This window comes from Dermacentor andersoni, chromosome 1 (assembly GCF_023375885.2).
Source record: "Dermacentor andersoni chromosome 1, qqDerAnde1_hic_scaffold, whole genome shotgun sequence".
Taxonomy (NCBI): domain Eukaryota; kingdom Metazoa; phylum Arthropoda; class Arachnida; order Ixodida; family Ixodidae; genus Dermacentor; species Dermacentor andersoni.
This window is the reverse complement of record NC_092814.1, coordinates 126,559,144-126,579,339: the sequence shown is the minus strand read 5'-3', so window position 1 is coordinate 126,579,339 and position 20,196 is coordinate 126,559,144. Positions and strand designations below refer to the sequence as shown.

The following is a 20,196-nucleotide window of genomic DNA, read 5'->3' as shown; positions in this document are numbered from 1 at the left end:
CTTTGCATTGTCTTATTTTTGCCTTAGTTAGAAATTTTCCCTGTTAATACACGTTTTCAAGGTCATCGTGATTGCGAAATGGCACTTGGGATATGCTTGCAATGAGGCCACATATGCCTCATACAAGCTTTTGCCGCACTAGTGTATTACAAAGAATATAAACTGTCTTTTTTTAAAACATAAACTGTCTGTCTTTAATCTTTTAGGAACCCGATAACACGATGCCTGTGAGGAGAGGATCTGCATTACAGGCACATGAAGCCTACAAGACATATTCACCAAGTAATGCCTCAATGCGATATGAAGGTAAGAATAACCTCTAGGTAGCACACACTATTGATATTGTTACGGCACAGCCAAGAGTGGCGCCAGTTAGAAGAAGACTATTTGACGTCTGAAAGTGGAATCAGTCTCGACAGCCATCTTGTTTATGCATCTTTGTTTCTCTTTTAAATATTGTAAATACATCTTTATATGTGACTTCTTCAACGTAACAAATTGGTGAGAGGTGCGGGGTACCCACGAGAAACAGCAACGGAACTCTGCAGTGGTCGTCACCTTGGACTGGACATAACGGATGAAACAGGACCCAACATGGTGTGGCCCACATCCACGCTTACAACCCCGACGGTTTTGCTGGCTCAGCTGCGGGATCCAGGAACGTTCTGCGGCACCGACCACCTCGATGTGGAAGATCGGATCGCCACGTATGAGCGTATAACTGCCCACAACAAATGGGATCCGTCAATTATGTTCGCTAACTTGGTCTTCTACCTACAAGGCACGGCGAAGCTGTGGTATGACAACCACGAGGAAGAGCTTAACGACTTGGACACATGCAAACAGACGCTGAGGACTTATTCGGCCGTCCTGCTGGGTGGAAGAGCACCGCTAAGAAAGAACTAGCGACCTGCGCCTAGACTTCCACAGAATCGTACGTCTCTTACATCCAGGACATGCTGGCTCTGCGCCGTAAGGCCGACAGTGATATGGCCGAGTCAGACAAGGTTGGGCATGTACTGAAGGGGATCGCTGACGATGCTTTCAACTAACTCATGTGTAAAAATTGTGAAACAGTACAGGTCACCATAAAAGAGTGTCAATGCTTTCAGCAGGCCAAGAGCTGCCACATTGCAATGAGATTCGCACGTCTGCTGAACACAGCTGCGACATTCTGTTGTGACAACAGGCGAGGAGTGCAGTGACCATCATCATCAGATGAGCTGACGCTGATAGTGTGGTGAGAACTCAAAGCCATGGCTCCTGCAGCCTTTTTTTCCCGTTCCAGTGAACCGAACAACTTGCCTACAGCACCATTTATGCACGCAATAAGTCCACAAAGAACTCGCTAATCTTGGAGTTCATTCTCTATGTGCCATTGCTGCTTCACAGCTGTCTCATGCTCCAGGTCCATCGACTGGTCCGCGGTATCCTGCATGCTAGTAAAATCCAGCCGAGTGGCGAACTGCAGATGATAGGCCAATCTGTTTTGCCTGCCGACATATTGGTCACGTTGCTCGCCATTGTAACAACCGTACTATCTCCTACCCTCTGTGACCACTGTTCACCAGTTATTATCGTCCTGAACAGAGCGAACATCGTTACCAGCCTCTATTGGCTCTGCAACAGCCAAACAATGACGCTCATGCTCCTTGGAACAGTCCCTCGTCATCATTCTGACGCCACCAGTCCCGTTGGCCACCAGCTCGTCGACCATCGTTGCTATCGCCGCAGGCTAGTTGCTCACTGTCCCCGATGCAGCCCCGACCCCCGTCTCTGGAAAACTAAGCGATGCAGCTCACGGAGGTGATGCTGCATTTACGACTCGACCGCTAAACCCGCTGATCACTTTGCCGACCAAACAGAACTTGACGGATGTTTTAGTCGATGGCGTCAGTGTCCCAGCAACTCATTGACATTTTGGACGTCATAAAATTATCGTTTTTGTTCATCTCGTCAGTGCCGCTGGCGTTCAACCCAACCCTGACAAGATTTTTGCTGTCCAGAACTTTCCTGTTCTGTTTTCCGCCACAGACATAAGAAGCTTTGTTGGGCTATGCTCTTATTTCCATTGTTTTATCAAGAATTTTGCCGAAACTGCTCTCGCATTGCTGGCTTATGATCCATCTGCCGCCACTGAACTTCACACGGATGCCAGTGGCCATGGAATTGAGCCTGTACTTATTCAAAGGCAGCGTAACGCAGAGCGCGTAATTGCATACGCCAGCCGCCTCCTGTCACTTGCCGAGAGAAATTTGTCTATTATCGAACGGGAGTGTCTGGCGTTGGTTGGGGCAGTTGTCAAATTCCGCTCCCACTTGTACGGCCGCACATTTTCCGTGGTTATCGATCACGCCTTGTGCTGGCTTTCCTGACTTAAAGACCCCACTAGACGATTGGGTAGATGGGTGCTACTGCTCCAAGAATATTCATTTGCTGTTTTATTCAAGTCAGGCCTTTTGCTCAAGGATGCCAACTGTCTCTCCCATCATCCTGTCGACCGCCCTGAATATGATGCGTATGACGACTCTTGCGTCTTGGCCATTTCTGATCTGCACGACATCTGCACTGAACAATGGCGTGATGACTGCTTACGTAGTTCTCATCGATCGTCTCAATTCTGGATATTTGGAGCCCATGCTGCGCATGTTTGTGCTCCGCGACGACATTCTCTACTGTCGCAGCTTACGCCCGGAAGGATCAAAATTTTTACTCGTTGTACCATGTCATCTCCGGACATCAGTTCTTGAGAAGTTGCATGATGCCTCTACTGCAGGCCACCTCGGTGTTTCGCATACTTGCGACCACGTACAAGGCTACTTCTACTGGCCAGGCCTGTACGCTCTGTGAGCCGCTACATTGCAGCCTGTGCACTGTGTCAGTGCCGCAAATAACCTGCTGTGCTACCCACTAGATGCCTTCACCCCATCGTTGTGCCCTCAAAACCATTTCTTCGTGTCGGTCTTGATCTTCTCGGCCCTTTTCCGATGTCGAAATCTGGCAATAAGTGGGTTGTTGTCACCACTGGTTACGCAACCAGGTATGCGATCACGCGAGCTTTGCGCACAACCTGTGTGACTGAAGTGGCATATTTCCTTTTACATGACGTCATGCTCCATCACAGCACACCCCGGCAGCTCTTCACTGATCGCGGCCACACCTTCTTGTCCCGAGTAGTTGAAGACCTACTTTGCTCCTCTTCTGGCGAGCACAAGCTTTCCACCGCCTACCATTCGTAGACAAATGGACTGACAGAGTGGTTCAGTGGCACGTTGACAGAAATGCTGTCGCTGTGCATTTCTGACGACCACAGTGATTGGGACAGCACGTTACTCTTCGTGACCTTCGCCTATAATTTGTCCTGCCACGAGACCGCTGGCTTTTCACCCTTTTACCTTCTGTTCGGCCGCCACCCTTCTTTGCCCTTTGACACGCTGTTTCCTTCCTCAACGAACACGGCCACTGAATACACTTAAGACGTCTTTGTCTTGGCTCATGCGGCACGCCAGATTGCCGGCACCTGGCTCACTGAGTTTCAGGCAGAAGATCCGGTACGACAGCCGACATCAGGACGTTCGATTTCCTCCTGGATCCGTTGTCCTCCTATGGATGCCATGTCACCGCGTTGGCTTGTCTGAAAAGCTGCTGCTGTGCTACACAGGGCCCTACACAATATTGCGTCAGCTTGGCGATGTCAACTACGAGATCGCTCCGTTGGACTCGTGTGTCCCCACGGACGTTGTGCATGTGTCCCGGCTGAAGCCTTACTTTGCCGCGAGTTCATCTCCCTTATAGCTAGCGCCGAGACGATGCCTTTATAGGTGGGGGTTATGTTACGTCGCAACCAAGAGTGGTGCCAGTCAGAAGTCAATTTGACTGTGGAATCGGTCTCAACAGCCATCTTGTTTATGCATCATTGTCTCTCTTGTAAATATTGTAAATACATCTTTATATGTGACTTCTGCCACGTCACAATATTCTAGGAACTGCAGTGGCCACTTGTGTTACAAGTCTATGTGCCAGAATAAGTTCTGACATAATGTTCTATTTCTCCGTCTCTTCTTTTTCTGTATATCATCCCCCAAAATGCGGCGGTATTTATGTTGATGTTGTAGGTAATGGTAGCATTGCAGTGTTCCTGCTGAACTTGTTCTACTTCTACAACATATAATATAGGCAGTATAGCACTAGTGTCAGTCTTGGGAGAGTCAGTCTTCTTGCTCCCCATAGAAAAAAGAAAGTTTTCTGCTTGCGTCAAGGCCACAAAAAAATGAAATAAAATTGGTTTGGCCTAGGCAGTACAGCTGTGATGAAAATTTGGCAGACAAACCATCTTGGAAAGCTCGCCATGAATATGTTCCTAAATTTAGATCTCATTTGCAATTAAGTGACGTAGGACACACCAGCTAGACGGATGTCCATATTAGCCAAATTCAGGTCTGCATGCGGTCTTCTGCATGTTTGAAAAATCAGTTGAATTACTGTATTTACTTGAATCTAGGCCAGCCTCGATTGCAGCCAATGGCCAAAATTTGCGAGGAAAAGAAAAAAAACCTTGAATGCAAGCTGAATGAAAAAAAAGGCCTTTTGATTGAGAGAAAAGCATGCATTTTATTACACAGGTGAGCATATCATAGGCATGTCCAAAGTTCACTCATCGTCGTCATCCACGACATCACTGTCCTCTTTTTCGCTCACTTCTTCCCAAAGGGCATCGTCCCCACTTCCATCCAGTGCATTAGAAATGCTTCATTTTTGGAACGCTTTGATGATAATTTCAGCTGGAATTTCATCCCATGCCACCACAATCCAGTTTGCCAGCTGGCTGAGCAAAGCATGCTCTATGCGCCTGGTTGGAGTGAGCTGATGCTCTTCCAATGTAAGCCAGTCGGTGTAATGCTTGCGAAGCCTATACTTGAAAGGCTTGTTAATGGAGACGTCAAGCGGTTGGAGTTGGCTTGTCATGCCGCCAGGAATTATGGTGATGTCTACCACCTCGAGAGGGCGTGGTCTTCATGGCATGTGTCAGGTGTCCATTGTAAGAATCGAGCAACAGGAGTGATTCCTTGCATAATGCGGCTCCTGCATGGCGTTCCCAAATCGTCTTCACCCAGTCCTCCATTCCTGGGGAACTTTTCTTCGGCTGGTAGTGTCTTGCGTTAGAAGGTAATGTATGGCGGCAGCTTCCATCCATTGGCAAAGCACCACAATAGAGAGTTTTAGAAGCTTTTGGGATCCCCAAAGAGCTTTACGAGAGTTCTTTATTGTGCATAATAAGATTACAAATGGGGATTATACATACATACAGAGGGAGATCCTTCTGTGGGTGTTCGCAGGCGTGAAGAGATTTAGTACAGGGCTTTGCATTTGTGGATAGCGTCTTGTACTTGCAGCATCACTACGGCACCAAAGAAAAGCTATTATAAATATTAAAATAAGATATATCATTTTATGATAAGAAGAGCAATTTTGACATTCGTGTTTCTGCGTTTAATTAGGATTTAGATGTTATTCTATTAGGAGCAAGCAATTAGTTGCACTTCGTTTTGAGTAACCAATTTTAAGTGCCTTCACCAGCCAAGTTAAGCCGTGTTAGTCCTACAAGCCACGAAATCAACAAATGAATTTGGAAAAATGGATCAGTCTTTATAACACATGCTAGTTGAGACAGCAACAATTGCAGACACTTTGCCTAGCTTGCGAACTTCACGCATTACCACAAATCGAGCCCAGTTTGCTGCTAGGTTAGAGCCGTCGCTTAAATGGGTGCCGCCATGTTTGTTGCCGCAAAGCTTTTGGAGCACTGTTTGGGGCTGCTGCTAAATCAGTGATATAGCATGCGCGAAGCAAAACCCAAACGTAGTTTGGGTCTCGTGCATGTGTTGGACATTTTTGAGGTTGGACATTTTCTCAATGTGTGAAATGACCTTTCCCAAGCGGTGTAGTGGCACCGCTTGGTGGGTGCCATTTCATTGGCTGGCACGAGGCTACAGCGCGACACTTGCAAAAAATTGAGAAAACTGCTCTGAATGATCACTTCCAGAAAACAAAATGGTGCACGCATATGCCACTGCAAGTCTGTGACTGCGAGTTGGCTTTACGCATGTGAAGGTTGCGGCCAAACTACATACTCTAATCTAAGCTGACCCCCTGCTTTCGTACTTCATTTCTTCCAAAAAATATTAGCCTATATTTGAGTAAATACAGTTACTTGGCAAGAGCAACTTGAAACGACACATTCGGGACGCACGTGTGTCTTTGCCAATGACTTGGCGTGGTTGGACTGCAACTGTCAAGCCAGCATACCAATCTCTTGTGATCACACCCATTGCATGATTGCACATTAGCGTCAAATGTGAAGTGCGTCTGTGAAATTAATTCATGTTTCTCTGCCTCTAGTCACCCATGGGCCATCAAAATCTCCAGGAGGCTCTATACTTTGAAAGTCAGCTTCTGCCTGCTTGCTTGGGAGCTTAAATGCAGAATAAATATAATCACATTTTCTTGCCCAAGTTGGCTTTATGTTAGGTAAAACTATTAAGTGAATAGCTTTCTTTGGTTCTTTTGCCTATTTTTGTAATTGGTGGTCATTGGTGGTTGGACTTTCACTGCTGATACAAAGGCACCAATGCAAATGGCGTGTGTCCTTGCGCGACCAAGTTGCGAGGCATGTTCGTTGCCTGACACTGATTATTATAGCTGTTTGAGATGCACATGCTGTTGTGCAAGAGCTTTGGGAAACTAGAAGGTTTAGATGGCTGTGGTGGAGCACTCGGGAAGGACAGCCCTCTCCCTCTGCGGCTGCTATGGGAAAGGAGGATGGCAGCCGTCTATTGTGCTGGCACTCGTGATGCTGGAGACAACACACACATAACAAATTTGCTTATATTTATAGCCTCCTATACTACCATTACAGCTGTGTTGGCTAAAGCTCAGTTCTCTACGGCATTGTGCCATGAAACTACGAACACTACCTAAGTATCCTCAATACAGCAAATACTATGCACTTTCAAGTGCACTATTCCTTTAATGAAGTGAATAACTTTCTAAATGTGTTCAGCTGTGTGCTCACAATGACAGTCATTGTTGCTGGTTTCCGCACAATTTTTTCATTATCTGGATTTATAGCATTCTGGCCCACGTACGTTACATAAAGGAGTGGTTAGACATAGCTCTCCTGTGCTTTGTTGATATTGGCAATAGTACTGATTATTGCAACAGTTGTGAAAAGCAAGCAGTTTCCTTTATTACTAGCTCAAGTTATGTATGAGTAGCCATAATAAATTTACAAATAGAATAGCAGATGATAAATTTAAAATAAGGAGCCCACTGTGCAGTTAGCACTATGTGTTCCTTGTAGGCTTGCATGGCGTCTGAGTACATGTAGATTTGATCTTTAGTTTATTTATGCCTTCATTGTTACATTGGCTACCATATGTTGCGCACCCAATGGGGTTCTCCATACCAATTATACTTTTGCCACTGAAGTGCGCTGTGTAAACTTCTGCTAAATACTAAATAATAAAAATTAGAACAATCTAACCTCCACTGTCATGGGCAAGCAGTGCCATCTGTTGACATCTTTTATCGAGCATATTGTATACGTCCAGCCTCCAACCCGGTGAATCGCTGACTTTAAAAATATAGCCCTTGTTGTTGGGCCCGGCGATTCACCGGCATTAATGGCCACTTAGTTAATATAGTGGCCATGGTAAAATACTAGTTTTAATTTCTTGCAGGGCCAGAAAATGTAATCCAAATACGAATTCGGGTATGTTGAAAATATATGTGTAACTTGGTAGTAATATAGTTCTTTTCAATAATAAATCTTGCAGTAAAAAAAAAACGGACAACTTTGTTGCAACTGAAATTTGCATTGTTTAAAACTTAGGTCTTATGTCTCCTATGACTAAGTATTTAAAAGAGCTAATCGTTAAATTTGCAGGGCTGTCCAAGTCTTCAACACTCCCTGCCAAGTCAAGCTTTCGACGAGGCTCACAGCCACCACCACCTCCCCCTGTGCGACGGACCCCTTCAATTTCAAGTGCTCGTGGTTGTTCACCTTCATCTCCAAGCTCACAACACCTTCAAGAGCAAGCCACTGTGGATCGTGGAGGCCAGTTCGTTGGTGATGACGACGGCTCTACAAGCAGGGCCAAGTTGATACAAGCACTTAATGCCCGTTTCTCGAAACCAAGTCCGCTAGAACAGGCCGGTCTTCGATTCTCACTTCCATCAAGTCACACCGAAGATGGTTGTGGCCTTCCACTACCAGATCCACCAGATATGTCCTATTTTGATCCAGAAAGTGATTCAAAGCCTTTTCCGGCTCCACCGCCATTCCTTGAATCACTAGAAAATGAACTATCACTCGATACAGAAAGTGAAGCTGCATGTACTTTCAGAAAGCAAGCACAACATGAGAAAAAGCTTCTGCGTGCTCACACAATTGGACACAGTGAACGTGATGCTCTTATTCAAAGCCTTAATGCCAAATTCTCAACATCTGAAGCAACAGCCATTTGTGAAACGAAGACAGCTGTCCGTAAAAGTTCATTTTGTGAATCATCGTCTGCAACCTGCACTCGGCTTGGTGCAGATGCTGCAATAAAAACTGGAAAGGTGCCTCCCGAGATGGATTTCTTTCGAGCCAACTTGGAGCAGACACTTCTCAAGCGAGAGCTCAGGAGAGACCCACGAAACAGTGTTGCTGGTGGAACAGCGGATTCCTCAGGAGAAAACCGCCGGAGCAGGTCTGTGGGCCCAGTGCCATCTGGTGAGAAGAAAAACAACTCAGCAGAGCGACGACAGTTTCTTAGCAACCTGAATGCTCGTCTCGCAGAACAGCGAAGAGTGTCACTGCAGCCAGTTCAACTACAAGCTCCATCTGCAAAGCAGGTGTCGCAGTACACGCAGCAAATGACAACCTTCTCTACAGGGCAGACAACAGTTCCAGCACCAGTACAGTATGTGCATACAGCGACACCTGCCCAAATGCATAACTTGCAAGCAGTTCAGTCTACTGCTGGAATACTTCCCCAGACATCGGTTGTCACAACACGCCGTGGCTCCCTGCAGCCAGACGTTGAGTTTGGTTCAAGACAAAATGGTGGGCGAGCTGCTCGAGTTCAGAGCTGGCTAGCAGCTCGTGGTTCTGTTGACCTGACTGCATGCCGAGAGTCACTAATGGATCAGATTCGGCAGGGCACAGTGCTGAAACGAGTTGCATCACAGAGTGATCGCTCAACACCATTTTTGCTGTGACGTTACCTTGTGGTTTTCATCTGGCACATATGATGGAGAGGACACTGCGACTTTGTGGCAATGACATCGAGAAAAATTGAAGCAGGGTGGAGCGCTTGGGGTGCCTTCTGTGCTGCTGTAGCTACTGTGCTCTCTGCATGTTTCATTCCTTGCTTTAAAACTTAGTTGTTGGCATATTTAAGTATGCTTTACCACAGTGCTGAGTGTGTTGAATATTATTTATTTGCCTGAAAAGAGTTATTTTTCTTTGATGGTCAGAATGTGACATGTGCCACTTAGCTTGCATAAATAATTCTAAGGGCTACCCGCTTAGTAGCCGTTAACCCAAATGTCATTGTCATATATATTTTTTTACATCTAGGTCATTGTAAATCTTTCACATATCTTGGTATGTTGTGTTGCATGGTTTATTTTCTTGCATTTCAGTGTAGAGCACACATTACTAAGTGCAATGGGAGAGTTCATATCACTAAATTTTCTGTTACTGTGGCAGGGATATCTTGCATCTCTCACTACTATGAATAATTTTTTGGACTTGTTGCTTTTACCACCAATGTCATGCTTCTCTTGTGTTGAAGAGAGCTTTAGCTATTTCCAACTATTATTCATCCGTATTTAAGAATCACGGGGCACATTCCTTCCTTAGAATACATGGGTTAATAGTTCTTTGACTGCAAAACCTTAGTGCACCAAAAATAAAAATAAGATTGCTCCCCACACCCTGACCTGACAATATTTAAACTATTTTTAACAACCAAGTTTTTTCTAAGTGCCAGTTACGTTAGAATGTTCTGTAGCTGGGAAATGCATTTTAATGTGTTGAATTTTCTCAAGCTGTGTCATAAAAAGATTCCCTAATGTCTTGAACCAACATGTAAACAGCTTGTTCACCTTAAAAAAAATTTCGTAAACAACGTGCTGTTGGTATCACTAAAAAACACTATTAGTTTAGGTTATTGGATTTTGCATTCATTTGGTTCTTATCCATTGAAAAAGGAAGGTCTAAGTGTTTTCAGGCATGGGAGTAATTGTACCTTAGTTTCTGAAAGTGGGAAGTGGAAGGCAGTTAGGGCATGAAAATTTAAGCATTGTACCACATGTCCATTGTAATTTGGAACATGTTGCTGGCTACTCCTATTTAAAAGAACAGTGGGTATCTGTATTACTGCAATGAATAGCAGGTATGCCAAAGCACACTTTGCTGAGCGCTTATGCAGCTGAACATATTATATGTGTGCATTTCTGATTGCAAAACTCTTGCTGGAAACATCTTAACATTTAGTTGCAGCCATTAAGTAGGCATGTAGGAATTGACCTTTCATAATTAACACATCTTCAAATGTTGGAGCCCATCACAGCTGCTACACTTTAATAAGTACGATGCGGAAAAAACGGTGCATATTTAAAGATATGTTGGTGGACCCAGTTTTTAAAATCGGAGCTAATGTTGACATTCTTTTTTCACTGTCATTGAAGAGGACAGGGGTGATGACCTTACCATAGCTAAACCACAATAGTCTTCTCATGTCAATGCATGGAATCAAGCATGCTGAATTACTTTTTGCTTGGAGTTCCTCCTCCAAGGAACACAAAATTCTGTGCCCTTGTTTCACTTTGTTTACATGAGAGGTACTGCATGAGTGCGTGCAGGTGTTTGCAATAGCAAAGCGCTAAAGCTTTCTTCCTTCACCAGAAAGAGCTCTGACAGGTTTCGTGCACTGCCAGGCATGTGTGTTTATTAAACAAGTGCACACTTATTGTATTAGAGGTGTGGTATATATTATTTAGAAAAAGGATATGGAGTTGTTTTGCTTTATTAAAAGTGATAGAGATGGAGTGAGTTTCTTATAGCTAACCAAAGAAAGCTGCCTTAGACCTTATCTGAATGGCAGTCAGTAAAGCATATACCAGCTCTCCAGATGAAAATTAATGCTTTACTGGGCTGAAGAGGACAACGCGTACGAGGACGACATACTTAGTTTAACATTTGATATGTACTGTGGGGACCTTTGTGTTTAAGTAATAATACTAAGTTTGGTTTTCTCTAGTGTCTGTTTACTTTTTAATTGTGGCAAAGCCTGCTGATTTTTATTGCCTGACTCTTGCATTTTTTATTATTTCAGCTTTTCATTATACAGAAGTGAAAAGGCAAGCCTCCTAAATTGTTTTCAAATGACAGTTACATTCATGTATCACATTTGACTTGTGTTCAGTGTTTGTCCGAGGCAGTGTTGTTCTCTGCTTTTCTTTTTATGTGTGTAGAGAGTTTTTTGTTTGTTTATTGTAAATCAGCCATATTCACATCCATAAAGTGATCACTGTTCTTGGTTGCTTTGGTATGTTACTTGCAAAGTATTGCAAACAGACAAGCAAACCTTAATTAGAGCTTTGTGGATGTAGTTTCATTTTTTCTTTTTTCTCATTGTTGCAGACAAACTTATTTCAACAAGTGCTGGAAATTTAGAAAGTTTTTGAGCAGGGAACTTTTGTAAATTCCAGTGGCATGTAGCTTGCAGTCAGGACTCTGAGCATTGTGCATAGATACCGAATAAGTTATTACTACTTTAGGAAAGCTGTGGCCACAGCGTGAAATCAACATAAGTATACCAAAACATCACCTTCCGACTTCACAAACCACCTGCTTTAATCTTACTCTATTCAGGATTGTACGTGGGGGCTTCTATTAAGTTCAATGACTTACATTGGCAATGCACCAGCATATTTAATTCAAATATGCATGCCTGCATTATCAAAGTAGGAATAGGCTCATGAATAAATCTAAACCTTTTCCTCTGCTTGTTCTTTAATTTTTGAGGCAATCTTCACAGTTTTGAAACTTGCTTCAAGTAGGTTATGTGGAAGAAAGATATTAGAAGCTGGGCTATGGGGGCTTGTAAAAATTAAATTTAATGTACCCAGTGGATGTATGTGACTACGATCTGTGGCTCTTTAACTTGTTTTGTCTATTCACTTCATTCTTTTTTCATTACTTTGTTTAGCACTTAGTCATTTTTGTATAGTTGCTGCTTTTCCAATGTGTGCTAGCTTAGGTGAGGCTTTCATTAACTTTTTCAATTTCGCCATAGTATCCACATAGTGAAGTGGTATACTTAAGCCATATATGTTTGCCAACACTTTCATTTGCCTTCACATGTGGTTTGTAGTAATAAATAGTTTACTACTATTCTTGTTTTTTGGGACAAGACAAGCCAATAATTGGTGTGCTGTGCCATTTTAACTTCAATTCATGCAAAACTGGCCCTAGGCATTACATTTTGCTGCACATGTGTGGTTTCTTTCTCGGTGATGGTAATAAGTGCATTACAGCGTTATTGCTGATAATTTTTTTTTATTCCTGGAAGTGTTTTCTTTTTGCTGAATTTTGAAAATGCAATTAGTTAATACAAAGTGCTACCTTATTTTGAGTAAATTGTATTGAAGGCATTTCATGGCTTGTTATTTAAAGCTAATGCGTGATTATGAAAAGGAATACTTCCCAACCACCCATCACCCTACTGTCGCTCGTAGTGATTCCCTTTCATTGTGTGTGTCATGTGAAAACCACTTTGTCATAGCTCCCCGTGTTCTACCCAGCCATTAACCCTCTGCATGTGTACCTGTTTCACCCCGGTTGATCCCTGTTGTGTTGAATGGAGGGCACCAAACAGCAGCGGATATGCACCTTTGTCAGATTTAACTAAGTGCTGTAAAGGAGGCTGCGCTCTTTTTCTGTCCAGTTGCTGAAGTGTAACCGTCCAGCTTGTGTGTTGTTTGCCAAGCATGAAACACATATCTTCAGTTCATGTGCCATTTCTAGCTGGCTACTCTTACAATATTGCACTGCCTGGTCATCTTTAACTACTCTTGAAGCATTGGTGTCCTTTAGGCATTCCTATTGTGGTTGTCTGTCTTGCCTGATCATGCACTTGGACATATTTGTTACCAGCTTGACACTGTACTATACCTTACATCATGAGGGATTGCTTTTACAGGCTCCTAAAACAGCCTTTAATCTTATGTTTATGTGATGGCACTGGGCCACTGTGTTCCTTGTGATTACAGGTTTCATCAACTTTTGTTTGGCTTGTGAAGCTGGTAGCTGCAGGCATGGGCAGATTGAGAACATTTTCAGTGTTGACCAGGATATTTAAATTGTCACATCTGTGCACCAATAAGTCTTCATGCATAAAACACATCGTGTTTGTAAAAAGGAAAACATAGAGCCACCTCTCGGAACAGATATTGGTGAGCAGGTGCAAAGCAATGTATCACCAGTATTCGCTAATGAGTGTGTTTGGTTTCGCACTCCATATATGGCACAAGTGAGCATGTCTTCATGCCTACAGATGTTTATTCACAAATGGGCACTTCCTTTTAAATATTAAAGCCCACTAGGGCTCCTTTGATGCATAGATAACATTTAAAAATAGAGATGTTCCTTAATATTCTTTAATAATTTGGCGTCACATGTGAGAGTGTGCCTGTGCTAGTCATTGTCCTGTGTGCTCGAATAGTCTGAGAAAAAATTGTGCAGAGTGACTGCATTTGAGAGTATGGTTTGTTTGTATCCTTATAGTTATAAACATGCTGCTTCTCATATATATATATATATGGTGTAAATTGTTGCTATTGGTTTGCTTATCCAGATGGAGCAGGACACTGTCTGTAGGCAAATTAGAAGCAGCTCACTTGTATTGCCTTGACATTTGAGTTCACATTTTTCTCTTTGAAAGCTTAATATGTTGGAGCAATTATCGATTGGGAAGCAAGTTCACAGGTACAAGCATGTCCACTTTGGTTTTGCAGCATGAAATTTAAAATGAGTAGCAGTCATCTGGAACTCTGCCATTGTTTATTTTTGTACATATGTAACCACATAAAGGAATGGTTCTTTAAATACTACTCACAATGTGAAAGGGGGAAAATTAAAGTGCTATGTGAAATAATTCTGCTGTGTACTGAAAAGGAAATATTATTTTGACTTTGAGCATTCACAAAAGCTTAAAATATAAACTATGTAAGCCCTTATATTTAGACAAGTGTTACAGTCCTGTAGACATGCATACCTCTTTATGAATTCATTTTAAGAACTTAAGTTGGGCAAAGGGCAAGTTAAAGCTCTGAAAACTTAAGTTTATCCCTCTAAGCACCATACACATATACTAGTTGTGTTTGGTGTTTAGCCTGAGCCTTGCAGACTTGGTTGTGTAAGTGAATTGAACAAAAGGAGTGGCACATTGTTTGTCACATTCATATTTGGTATCTGAGGCCATTCTTTGTCTGCTTTAGGTATTGTCATGAACAGTAATTTCATTTTGTGTGAGTGAACGCTTTGGCAGAAATTTCAGTCGCTTGCATGCAGCATACCGTTGAATATGATATTGCACATTACTGTCAGATTGCAACATACTGTCATTTTCACATTGTTGCTCCCAAAAGTATATTCAGAAAAACATGTTCTTGAAAGCTAGAATGGTAACAAATGTTGTACATCACGGGCAAAAGCAGCTAGGAGGTTAAACTGTTTCCTATTTACAATGCGTTTTTTTTCATAGGTACGTGCATATAGCTTCTTTATGACCATGTGCACTAGCCTAAGTAACTCAATTCTGTTCTCTCAATGGTACAGGTTTGAGGAATTGGTTTGCATTCTTCTGTTGGGTCAGCTTGTGTCTGTTACATAAGAAGTGGTGAATGGTTCCAATTTAGAGGTTCTTGATGAAGTTTGACATGTGAGCGACACAACGATCTCTGCACGCCTTTGGCTCCTCTTGCCAGGACTTCCGAGGCAGCCAGAGCGTCAACATGGTGGCTTTATCTTGTATGGGACACTAGCAGGTGTGTGACGAGCAGTCTTCCTCTGCTTGCTGCAGTTATGCCTTTATGCTAACCACAGGTGCAAATGCCTGAGGCCTTGCTTTGTAACACTGAGTACTTTGTGGGGTCTCTTGCTAGGGTAGACTGCATACGTGCATCTTTCTACACATCACCTATTCATGCGATGACGGGCATGTACAGAAGGCATCATTGAACTGCTGCTAAAAAGATGCTGTTTTGAGACTGAAACCATTAGTCGCATAAACCTGTGTGATTTTCATGAGGTAGTGCTTCTTTCGAGACATGGAGCATAGTATGGTAAAGGACTTGTACTGGTGCACACCTTGTGAAAGTGTAAGGATGATATTTGTCTGCGAGAGCAACCCAGATAGCTGCAGTGCTGCTTAGGCAGTACTTGCCTTGATCAAAGCTGGTGTTACCTCTGATGCCTCTTCTGCTTCCTTCCAAGGTGATAAAGCTTGCGTTGTAGTTTACCTGTCATTTTTTTGCAGCAAAACCATCTGATTTACTTCCGTTTTCCAAATGAATGATTGTGTATCTGTTTTCCACGAGCGAATTCACTGACCATAGTGTGCATTCAAGCTTAATTGAGCACCAGGAAGTATTGTCATCTGTAGGCCAGTCACTATTTTAGTCACATTGTAGTTTTGGTGCTGCGCATCAAGGCAAAAGTATGAAAGTAATTCTGCATCTATTAGAGTACTGGTATAGGTAATTCGACTATAACCTGCTGTATATGCCTGCTATGTATGTGCTACATTTCTGACTTCAGAAGCCACATAGGGAACTGCTGCAATGTGGTTTCTGTTATGAGGCATATAAGAGATGGCAAGTGTTAGTGTTGGCTAGTTCTTCGAGTTCCTACACATATTTATTATTTCTTCCCATTCCCCTCTCCCTGTCTTGCATATCTAGACTTACCTAGGCAACCTGCACACTGGTTTAGGGACAATCGCTCTTCATTCCTTCTATTATTGTGCCATTTGTAATTGAAAATTTTAAATTGTCTTTGCTGCTGCACATGTAGCATTCCGACAAGCAATTGAAGTGACTGCAAATGGACGTTCTTGGCTTAGGCAACTTCATGCATGTGCCCCTTTACAGAAGTAGAGGAGCTGACAGCTGATAACAGGCAAACGGTTGTTTTGCTCATTGCTCTCAACAAAAAGTAGTTTAACTTCTTCAGCTCATTGCATCTGCCTGATGCTGTTGCATAGCATGAATGTGTTCGTTGGGTACAACATAATAGTGGCCGAGGCACTAGCTGTGGTGCTTTTCTCTTATGGCTGCTAGCGTCGAGCACTGTCCAGGTGTGCCTGAGTGAGGCTTAACAGAGCTGTGTCTGGCATTGGGTCCTGCATAAGGTACCAGTAGTCGCCTCACTTAATAGTTTACAGGTTCTTTGGTCAGAGCAAGCCAAGAAGTGGATATGCATAGACACATTTCTTTCCCCCAGAGTATGTTTCATTGTTTGCACAAGATGCTTTAATTATGTGTTTGTGTGTTGTCTGTAGCAGAGAGTTTATTTTACGTGATGTGACTGTGCGAATAGAGCTTCTTTTTGTACATTTTGGCATTGTCACACTGACTCGTCATGTAGGCTGGGGATGCAAACAGTGCTCTCAAGAAACCTGCACTACTTATTTATAACTGCTGTCTGAACAGTGCGAACATGTGGGCCTTGCTTGGACATGATGCATCCTGTGCCATGCAGAGGGCTAAACTGGCCAGACTTGTATTGAATAAGTGCCATGCTTTGTTGATTGTGCCCACTTTGCTGGCTGACCCTGTAAGCCTGATGAGCCTGCATGCGTGCATTAACAAAATGCCTATTGGTGCGAGTCACTTAAAGGCTTCAGCGTAGCTACGAATGAGAAAGAAAACAATTACTATTGTCATCTGATTTTATTATTCTTTTTAATGACACGGGACATTGAAAGTACAACACACTTGCCTGACATAATGAAACAACTAATGATAAATGCTAATCTTTGATAAGACCGTCCCTACATTTCAAAGTTGTCAGCCCATCTATTTATTGCCCTCATTGCGAGTGAACTGATGAGGGAGGAAAGTTAGCAAGTGTATGTGCAAGCTCATACACTTTGCAATTGGCGTGAACTGTTGTAGCTACATACTAGGGTCCAGGTGTAGTCTCAGTAAAACCTGCAATTCCTGTTGCCTTGCAGTGCAGAATTTCAATGCGAGAGAAACTCTGAGACAGAAACAGCTCAATATTCTTTGCATTTTCTTCATTATTATGCCTTCAGATTTTCTGTGAGTGTCGCAGAGTGGCCAGAAACCACAGATGACATAATGATCCGTTGGGTGTTCAGCTACAGTGGCCACAATTCACCATTGCATCAAGGCATGTGGGTCAGTCACTGGACGCATCTGTACACACGGTTTTGTCCGTCAAGACCTTCCCTGTAGTTTCTTCTCCTTACAATTTCTTACCGCGTGTTACACGGATTTCTCATGAAAACTTTGAACCACCACCATCACAGCTCCTGTGTAGGTCCTGGTGTGCATAACTTTCTTATTCTTCCTGATGTGTTATTAGAGCCAGGGGTTTGTAAATGATCTGCTGCTGGCTGTTGTCCTGTGGTTGTTCGGTATACAGTGGATTTTGTAGCAGGCAGAGCCTTCCAATGGAGGTTGCTGAAAACAATAAAGTGATCTTTCTTTTTAAGTGCGCTCTCGTGTATTTTTTTAAAGGGGCCATGACACCAAATTCTCCACATTGATGTTAATTGCATGTTAACCATACACCTTCTACAGGAAGCTGGCTAAAATTGAGTGCAAGGTACATTTGATCTTTTTACTTCACCATCTTTGCTTCTTCCCTGCGACTTTCCCACTGCTGCTACTGGTACTGTCTGGCACACAGCGTCAGGGGGGTTGTTCAGAGCGCATCTATACATGACAGGAGCGAGTCGGAGAGGAAAGGCGACACGAAAAGCTTGTTTGGACCCCACCGCTGATTTCAAGTAAACAACCGCATTTCCAAATGCAAGTCCTGGAACCATTGCACCTTTCCACATACTCCGGAGCACCTTGTACCAATTGTATCCCCATGGCACTCAGTGTTTCATTATGGCCGCATTTCCGTGTCAAATGTGCAGAATGCCCTCTGGAGCTTCCTCGGCGTCACCACATTGGCCTCTTGACAGCTGTAATTATCGGTGACCCCTCTCAAACGCATTGTAGAAACTGCAGCGCTTCCCTTTCTACTAATGTGGGAGTCCAGAGGGTGCGTAGATAGAACTGTAGAGGAGGGAGGAGAAGAGGCAGTTCCCGTACAAGAAGAGGGGGGTAGGTGACATGAGAAGGCAAGGAAACAGCGGTTGCGGGGAAACTGGATAAGCTAAAGTTCAAGATACAGTACAATAAGTTGCTGCTATTTCTGAAAAATAAACGCCATGCAAATTTGTGAAGCAGGCAAATTACGCAGGGCGTGCAGAAACAGAGTCGCATTAATTAAAGCACACCGCAGGGCCCAGGTGACAATATGGAAGCCGTCTACCGTCAAATCAACACTTCTGTGCCCACCGCAGTTAGCTTTGGGGCTATGGCATGGCTTCAGGTTGCGGATTTTATCCCGGCCGCGGCATCTGCATTTTGACGGGGGCAAAATAGAAAACTCGCATGCACTTAGATTTTGGGAAACGTTAAAGAACATCACGGTCTCAAAATTAATCCGGAGTCTGCCACTCTGGCGTGCCTCGTAGTCCGATTGTGGTTTTGGCACGTGCAGCCCCTTAATCCAATTCAAGTTTAATACTTCTGCCAGGACGCGATGTGCTATGTGAAGCAATGACAATGATCAACCCTCTCCGAGCTTATGAAATATGGCGCACAAAGACTCTCAAGCAAACATGTCTCGCTGTGTGTTCTGTGTACTACGCAGACAAACGGCAGTGGCGCACGCGTGGTAACGTTTAACATCAACTCTGCGCTCGCATGTTAGACTAAACATTGAAGAAACGAAGCTTCAAATGAAAGCAACCAGCACAAAGTTTCGCTTGCGTCGATTCCCACAGTGCGTAGGATCTGCACAATTTTTCTATATTGCAGTTGAACCATACAGTTATCTGGCAACACTGATGGGTGATGAAGTGTTGCAGCCACTCTATGAAAGGGTCGAGAGAGAGAGAATAAACTTTTATACTGAGCCCTTAGTAACGGTTGGTGCGCGCTGGCACCAGATGGGGTGGAACCTTTTTCTCAGGTCCCATATGTGTCCAGCAGTTCCTGGCCCCTAGCCACCAGCGCGAGCTGTGTCGGTAGGTCGGGGCTGGACAACAAGGTCTCCCATCGCTAGGGGGGGGGGGGGGTTCTTAAGCTTAGTGCACTCTGCAAGGATGTGTGCTAGAGTGCCTTTTGATCGTCTGCAAAACGGGCATGAAGTGTCGTGCTCTGTTGGGAACATCTTGTGCAAGAGCACGGGATGCGCTAGCGACCCCGCTTGCGTACGTCGCACGATCGTTTCCTGCGTTCGGCTGAGTTGCGGATGCGGACGGGGAAGCCTACATCTGCCGCTTCTGTACATTTGTGTGATTTCTTTAACTTGTCACGGGGTGCGGTAGCTCTGGCTCGTCCTCGGCCAGGATTGACAGTTCTCGGGCATAGTGGTCGGCGAGTGCGTTGCCTTCCACTTGCGAGTGAGCCGGGACCCACACGAGCTCAACGGCCCGTCCCGGTGATTTGAATTTGGTGAGGATCGCTAGTGCCGCGGGAGAGAAGTGGCCAGGCTCAGTGGAGCCCTGGAATAGGGGCACATCCGTGCTGAAGAGCCAGGCAGCAAGCGCAAGACGGCTCACCGCTAAACCCCTTGATAGCATCAATAAAGTTTCTCTCTCTCTCTCTCTCTCCCCTTGCGGTAGCTTGCGTAGGCGGTCTGTGAGTCTGTGACCACGGTCCTCACTCCCGGTTGTGCGAGTGCGAGGGCCACGGCCACTTCTTCTGCTTCGGCTGTATTCGTTGTCCGTATCGACGCGCCTGTGACCAGTTTATCAATGCTGGTGACGACCGCCGTTGCTCTGGTTCCGTGCTTGGGAAGCGAGGCGTCCGCGTAGAGAACCTCGGGGTCCT

At 44.1% G+C, this 20,196-nt stretch overlaps 1 protein-coding gene across 2 annotated transcripts in view; it reads left to right on the top strand.

Annotated features, from left to right (window-relative positions):
* The window catches only part of LOC126545850 (uncharacterized), a 101,295-nt gene extending 83,501 nt beyond the window's left edge, over positions 1 to 17,794 (top strand). For both annotated transcript variants that reach the window (XM_050193853.3, XM_050193851.3), the window contains exons 15-16: positions 207 to 306; positions 7,946 to 17,794. In XM_050193853.3, the coding sequence (XP_050049810.2) occupies positions 207 to 306; positions 7,946 to 9,264 (1,419 nt within the window). In that variant the 3' untranslated portion in view covers positions 9,265 to 17,794. The remainder of the gene's footprint in view (positions 1 to 206; positions 307 to 7,945) is intronic.
* The last annotated feature ends 2,402 nt before the right edge of the window (positions 17,795 to 20,196 follow it).